The 7,886-nt window shown below is 38.6% G+C and overlaps 1 protein-coding gene across 1 annotated transcript; it reads right to left on the bottom strand.

The window, feature by feature from the left end:
• Nucleotides 1–1,460: 1,460 nt before the first annotated feature.
• OR10A3 (olfactory receptor family 10 subfamily A member 3) lies at nt 1,461–2,409 on the bottom strand. The gene is given in 2 exon segments (XM_068556595.1): nt 1,461–2,141; nt 2,143–2,409. Coding segments are annotated over 2 exon segments (948 nt in total).
• Nucleotides 2,410–7,886: the final 5,477 nt, after the last annotated feature.

The raw sequence follows: 7,886 nt of genomic DNA on the forward strand, positions 1-7,886 counted from the left end.
AAATAAAGGCATTTTAAAAAGAAAAATTGGTTTATATAATCAATAAATGAACAAATGAACTAAAGAATGATTAAAAGGAAACTGTATTTAGTTTCATTTGATTGCTTGTTTGTTTTAGATAAGCCTTACTTAATTGGTCCTTTTAAGAGCTATGAGAAAGAAATTTCAGGGTATCAAGGGATGAGATTCAATCAAAGTTTTTTGCTGATGCTCCTTTGATGTCTAACTGAGAACATTATTATACAGCATTCAGATATTTTCCACAAGGTTTTAGCAATCTGCTAATGTAATTTCTTTGTTTTGTTTTGTTTTTTTTTTGAAAGTTGAATCAGATTTGCACTCCACTCCCATTTTTGGCAGGGTATGAATACAAAGAAAAAAGTTTTTTTCCAACAAAATGAATGTTTCATAAAGAGAAAATGCTCCAACCTCTTTTTTATCTCACCCAAAGCATAAATGAACGGTGGTGCTCCTTTGATGTAGATTCAATGAGTTGGACACTTTCTATTGCCTACTAGCAATATTAAAATCGGAAGCAAGAATGAAGTATTATATTTGTCACAGTGTCTAATTATTTTTTCTGGGAAAGATACACACAGATTGATATGATTCATGGATAATAGAAAATAGGCACAATTTATCATATTTATGTTCCACGAGAAAAAAATTCATATATTGTTTGACAAATGTTGAGGGCATTTTTGCCCTATAACAGAAATTTGACCGGATTTCCAAAACAATGGTTTATAAGTGAAAAAGCAGTATGATAAATGACCCTCAAAAATAGTAACACAATGGATGAATATATTCTAAAATAACCAGATGAAATCCAGCTGTGGATTATAATGTCTTTAGGTCCTTGAATAGAACCAGTGTGGTCCTATCAATAAATAGCTGTTCTTTTCAACTCACACATGGACATATTTTCACTCAAAAAATAAAAAGCTCATCTTTCTATTTGTTGGCTTCCTGGAGCTCATACCAGTCAGTGGGGCAGAGTGGGTTTTCAAGATCAATCTGAAATTGTTAACATCATTTTTTAAAGTATTTTGGTATTATTGATGAAAGTTGGCAAACTCACAGTTTATTTGATCCATCAAAACCCTGCTGTGGAACCTATTCTGCAGAAATTAAAGCAACAATGTTTGTGAATGTATAAAACTAGTCTCTTTATTTAGTTTTCTCTAAAGAGACAAAAAGTTAACACATACCCATATGGCCACCAATAAACAATTTCTTGAAGAAACTGTGTTATACCTAATATTAAGGAATATTATGCATCTACAAAAAAAGAAGAAAAACATTAATATATAAAGATGTCCTAATTCATTATCAAATTTGTAGAACTCAAAAAATAAAACATATGCATACCAAGAAATGCAAACTGTTTCTACCATTTATTAAATTTAAATAAAGTTCAGTCCAGCACTGACCAAATATCACATGGCTTCTCAGCATAGTCAGAATGTATATAAATCCACTTTCCTTAGCCATAATTTCATCAAAGCCCTTTTCAGCTCACTGTTTCTCAAACTGTAGATCAGTGGATTCAGCAGAGGCATAAGAAGTGAGTAAGACAAGGACATCAGCTTCTTGGTTTCTGGGGAGTAGCCAGATTTGGGTTGTAAGTAAGTCATACTGGCTGTGCCATAGAAGAGGGTAACAGACATGAGATGGGAGGCACAGGTGGAAAAGGCCTTTTGCCTCCCAGTGGTTAATGACATCTTCAGGATGGCAAAGAGAATTCGAATGTAAGACAAGAGTATCAACAAGAAAGGAAGCATAACAATCAAAATGGCGCCAGTGAATGTGTAGATTTCAAATAAAAAGATGTCTGCACATGCAAGCTCTAGCCCTGGGGGAGTCTCACAGAAGAGATGATTAATTTCATTGGGGCCACAGAAGGGAAAACTAAAAACCCATGAGGTCTGCACAGTAGCCACCATGATCCCTGAGACCCGTGAGAATATAACTAATTTCATGAAAACCCTTTTGTTCATAATCATTGGGTAGCTCAGAGGACGGCAGATTGCAGCAAATTGGTCATAAGCCATTGCCCCCAGGAGAAAACATTCGGTCCCACCAAAAAGAAGAATGAAATACATCTGTGCAAAACAGCCTGCAAAGGTGATCATACTTTTTTTTTTCATTGGAGAGGACCACCAGCATTTCAGGCATAATGACTGCACTGAAACTCACATGCACCACAGACAAGTTCAGGAGAAACAAATACATGGGAACGTGTAAGCTCTGTTCCAGGGAGATGATGACTATAATGATGGCATTTCCCATCAGAGTCACCAGGTAATCAACCAAGAAAACCCCAAAGAGCTGCCCTTGGAGTTCAGGAAAATTAGAAAAGCCCAAGAGGATGAATTCAACCACAGAGCTTTGGTTTTGCCTTTTCATTTCAGTAGTGGAGTGTATATTGTTTTTATGGACCATGTATGTAAATTATAAAGTAACAATCCAATAGCTGAGAGTTCGAGTCTGATATTCTTGATAGAAGATATAATGATGAGCTCATTTTGACAAATCAACCTGAAAATTTTGAGAAGGGCCAGTTACTGGAATAGTGAATCTTTCAAACACAAATAAAGAAGTGAAGAATTTTGGCTCAGAAATCTTGTTTCAAAAGTACAAAATAACAGCAGATGTTCTCTGGCAACTTTTTTGCGAGGTGGAAAATTAATCCTTTCCTTAAAACACAAACAGAGGGCTTCCCTGGTGGCGCAGTGGTTGAGAATCTGTCTGCCAATGCAGGGGACACGGGTTCGAGCCCTGGTCTGGGAAGATCCCACATGCCGCGGAGCAACTAGGCCCGTGAGCCACGATTACTGAGCCTGCGCGTCTGGAGCCTGTGCTCCGCAACCAGAGAGGCCGCGATAGTGAGAGGCCCGCGTACCGCGATGAAGAGTGGCCCTCACTTGCCGCAACTAGAGAAAGCCCTCGCACAGAAACGAAGACCCAACACAGCCATAAATATAAATAAATAATTAATTTAAAAAAAAAAAAAAACCACAAACAGACATTATATTACTTAGAATCTATTGTCTGTTACATTGATGTATGCATCTCTGTTTTTTCAATTGTATGTTTATATATGAATTTTCAAATAAAGTGTTTCAAATAAACAAATAGCAAAAAATATCCAGAAAAAATTACAACTAATAATTCAAAACTAAAACAAATATGTGGTGAATATTTACTATAAATGTTAAGGTTCAAAATGCATTTATAATACTTTGTTTAGAATGAAATATATGAATAATACACCCCAGCAAATACAGAAACACTAAAAAGGGGTTGAATTTAAATGCACTTATCTCAGATGAACATAAGTAAATTGCTTTAAGCACACTGGTTTCTGGTCAGAGTGGATTTGCCTAATTATACTGAAATTTGCCTGAATGAGAAATTTTAGAGGTCAGTTCTCCATGGACTATCCTTGTGACCATAAAGTAGCTATCAAGGCTATAAAAATGCCATTTCTATCTTTCTGATCCTGTGGTTTAACTCTCTCTCTCTCTCCCCTACACCAGCATTCTCTGAGTCCCACATCTCCCTGTTTTATTTTCTGCCATAACTCATCAGCAACTGAAATAACACATATTTATTTGAGTTTTATGCTTATTATTTAACCCCTCCTTCTGGAATGTAAGCTCCAGGGGGCCAGAAACTTTGTTCAGGTGTGCATTGTATTCTCAGAGCCTAGAGTAGATACTAAATTATATACTAGATGCTAAACCAATATTTATTGAAGAGATGGAATAATAAATATTAAAATTAGGAAAACCCAGAATCTGCCCTTAAGGAATACAGTGTCTGAAGGAAAAATAAATCAAATTCAAACAAATAGAGAGCCCCAGAATTAATCCATGGCTTCTGTGGAAGTTTGAGGCCCCCTGTGGGATTGGAAATACCACTAGACTGGCAGATTGAGCTTTAGTCCTGACTCTGCTGCTACCTCCAAGGTGAGTCTCTGCTTCTCCCTGCACTCAGGTTCCCCGGTGTGGTTGGGGGCAGGAAAATAGCCCAGGACATCCCTTCTGGCTCTGACATGCGTGTTTCTCTGATTTGTTCAGGGAAAACTGCAGGCTGCAAGGCTTCCCCTCCATTCAGATGACAGCCAGGCTGAAGGAAAGCTGGAATAGTGGTGGGTGGGCACATAGAAGGCACATGTGCTGCCTGAGTCCTAGGGGCCAGCCAGCCCCAAGCAGAGCTGACCATCTTCCTACCAGACCAGCTGCTCTTCCTGAGCCCCTCTCTGGGCAGAGCACCTCACTTCTCCCCTGATCTCCCCTCCAGTCACCCAAACCAACTCTCCCCTGTCCCCAGCATCCTACTCACTGTTGGACGCTTGGATCTTTAAAATCTGGAGTCCCTCTGGGCTCAGCAAGTTCATCACCACTGACGCTGCTCCAGCTCACTGCCTCGTTTCCTCCCCCTTCAAACTCCGCCCATTGTTAAATGGTTTCCTAACTGGCTTCTCCAGGTTTTGTAACTTCTCCTCCAACCTATCCCTCATACCTCAACCAAAATAAGATCATCCTCTCTCCCCAAACCTTCAGAGTCTCCTTTTATCAGTAAAATAAATCACCCACTTCTCAGGCCACCATTTAAGGGAAACCAGAGTCAGAGTAAGTATTCCAGAAATGTAAAGAGGGAAATATTACTTCTGAATGGAGTGTGAGAGTAAACAACCATAAGCACAGGATGTCATGGTAGAAGGGCCATTAAGTGGAAGGGGGAAGGCTGGCTTGCTGAAATCAAAAGTATTCGATGACATCTTAGTACTAGACTTGGCCTTTGGAGGGTGCTTTGAAAACTAGCAGAATTTTACTGTAGTTACATGAGGAAGCCAGGAGGACAGAAGGACAAGCAAGCTGAAGACAATGTAATGTTGTCTTGAGCTCAGATCATTAAGACAATAGCAGAGAATAAAAAGGTAAGTCGATTTACTGAATTTGGCCATAGCAATATATTTAAATCAAATGTCTATATTAACTTTAATAGTTATATTTTGGATATCAAAAAATCTCCCAAAATTAGTAAAGTGAACTCTACAGGAAAAAAAAAAAAACACCTTTTTAAGGACCACTTCTAGTAGACAAAAGTATGTATTAAGCTCCAGGTGTATAAAACCAAATTAGTTTTGAAAATAAGAAAATTTAGAGTATCCTATTAAAAACATACAAACTTGAGGAATTCCCTGGCTGTCCAGTTGTTAGGACTCCATGCTCTCACTGCCAAGGGCCCGGGTTCAATCCCTGGTTGGGGAACTAAAATCCCACAGGCTGCACGGGGTGGCCAAAACACACACACACACACACACACACACACACACAAACTTCTGGGGCTGATAAAGTTAGAAAACAAATCTAAATTGCTGTCTTCATGAGAGATTAAAAAAAGAAGAAAAAGAAAAAAAAAAAAAAAAACGGAACCCAAAGGCTCCACCTTTTCCCTTTAACACGAACTACAAATGCTGGCCTGACATTCACTGATATGTTCTTCTGGCTCTAATGTTAACTTTTGGTATGACCTTGGGCCAATCACTTCCTCCTCTGGGTTTCATCTTTCTCCATGACTGGCCTTATTTATGACCACTTTCCACCCCAGCTACAAACCTTTATGAATTAATGATTAGTGCAAGCAAACTACTTATAGCTCTAATTATTACTCAAACTTTGATGTGAATGTGAAAGGCAGAGTAGCTGGCATTCTTACATGAGCACTGATAGGCATCTCCAATTATTGGCAAGAAGAACTATAAATGGTAAACTCACTGACAGGTACGTAAGCAGAATCTTCAGTTCCTTACCTAATGATTGCCTCTGATTTTCATCCCATTTAAACAGATGTTTCACTTCTTTAGTTAAGAAACCCTCCCATAAATACAACTCAGTGATTCAATGCACTCATTTTATAACATTAGATGACATTGAATTGTTTGCCTTGGGAGAATCTTTCTCTGGAGGACTTACTAACTTACTAATTTTTATAGACTTTCCCATATGGACATAAGAAAGCTCAGTTGCACAAACTTGGAGCAACATTCTCAGTTTCTACAGGGAATAAACACCTCTTCACTCAAGAGGCTTAATTCCACCATGATCTCCCCCATTAAGAAATTCTTCAGGGAATTCCCTGGTGGTCCAGTGGTTAAGACTGTCTATTCAGTTTCTCTGCCCATTTTTATTTTTTATTTATTTATTTTTGGCTGCATTGGGTCTTCATTGCTGCACGGGCTTTCTCTTGTTGCAGAGAGCGGGGGCTAGCCTTCATTGCAGTGCATGGGCTTCTTATTGCGGTGGCTTCTCTTGTTGCAGAGCACAGGCTCTAGGCATGCGGGCTTCAGTAGTTGTGGCACATGGGCTCAGTAGTTGTGGCTCGTGGGCTCTAGAGCACAGGCTCAGTAGTTGTGGCACATGGGCTTAGTTGCTCCGCAGTATGTGGGATCTTCCCGGACCAGGGATCGAACCCGTGTCCGCTGAACTGGCAGGCAGATTCTTAACCACTGTGCCACCAGGGAAGTCCCTCTGCCCATTTTTAAATTGGATTTCTGTTGTTGTTGTTGTTGTTATAGAGTTGTGTGCATTCTTTACATATTTTGAATATTAACCCCTTTTCAGATATATAGTTTGTAAATATTTTATCCCATTCTGTAGGTTGCCTTTTCATTTTGTTGATTATTTCTTTTGCTGTGTAGAGTTTTTTTAGTTTGATTAGGCCTACTTGTTCATTTTTGCTTTTGTTGCTTGTACTTTTGGTGTCATATACAAAAAATAATGGCCAAATATACCCTGAGAAAACCATAATTCAAAAAGAGTCATGTACCGCAATGTTCATTGCAGCTCTGTTTACAATAGCCAGGACATGGAAGCAACCTAAGTGTCTATCGACAGATGAATGGATAAAGAAGATGTGGCGCATATACACAATGGAATATTACTTAGCCATATGAAGAAACAAAATTGAGTTATTTGTAGTGAGGTGGATGGACCTAGAGTCTGTCATACAGAGTAAAGTAAGTCAGAAAGAGAAAAACAAATACCGTATGCTAACACATATATATGGAATCTAAAAAAAAAAAAAAATGGTCATGAAGAACCTAGGGACAGGACAGGAATAAAGACACAGACCTACTAGAGAATGGACTTGGGGACACTGGGAGGGGGAAGGGTAAGATGGGACAAAGTGAGAGAGTGGTATGGACATATATACACTACCAAATGTAAAACCGATAGTTAGTGGGAAGCAGCCGCATAGCACAGGGAGATCAGCTCAGTGCTTTGTGACCACCTAGAGGGGTGGGATAGGGAGGGTGGGAGGGAGGGAGACGCAAGAGGGAAGAGATATGGGGATATATATATATGTATAGCTGATTCACTCTGTTATAAAGCAAAAACTAACACACCATTGTAAAGCAATTATACTCCAATAAAGATGTTAAAAAAATAAATCAATAAAATAATTGCCAAGATCAAAATCAAGGAATTTCTTCCCTAAGTTTTCTAATGAGAGATTTATGGTTTCAGGTCTTATGTTTAAGTCTTTAATCCATCTTGAGTTAATTTTTGTAAGTGGTGTAAAATAGGGGTCCAATTTCATTTTTCAGCATATGGTTATCCAGATTTTTGAACACCATTTATTGAAGAGATTATCCTTTCTGCATTGAGTCTCCTTGACTCCCTTATCAAGTACTAGTTGACTGCATATGTGGGGGTTTATTTCTAGGATATCTGTTCTGTTCTATTGGTCTATGTATCAATTTTTAATGCCAGTAACATACTGTTTTAATTACTATAACTTTGTATTATAGTTTGAAATCGGGAAGTGTGATGCCTCCAGCTTTGTTCTTTCTTCGAATTGCTTTAGCTGTT

Source organism: Eschrichtius robustus, chromosome 11 (assembly GCF_028021215.1).
Source record: "Eschrichtius robustus isolate mEscRob2 chromosome 11, mEscRob2.pri, whole genome shotgun sequence".
NCBI classification, from domain to species: Eukaryota; Metazoa; Chordata; class Mammalia; order Artiodactyla; family Eschrichtiidae; genus Eschrichtius; species Eschrichtius robustus.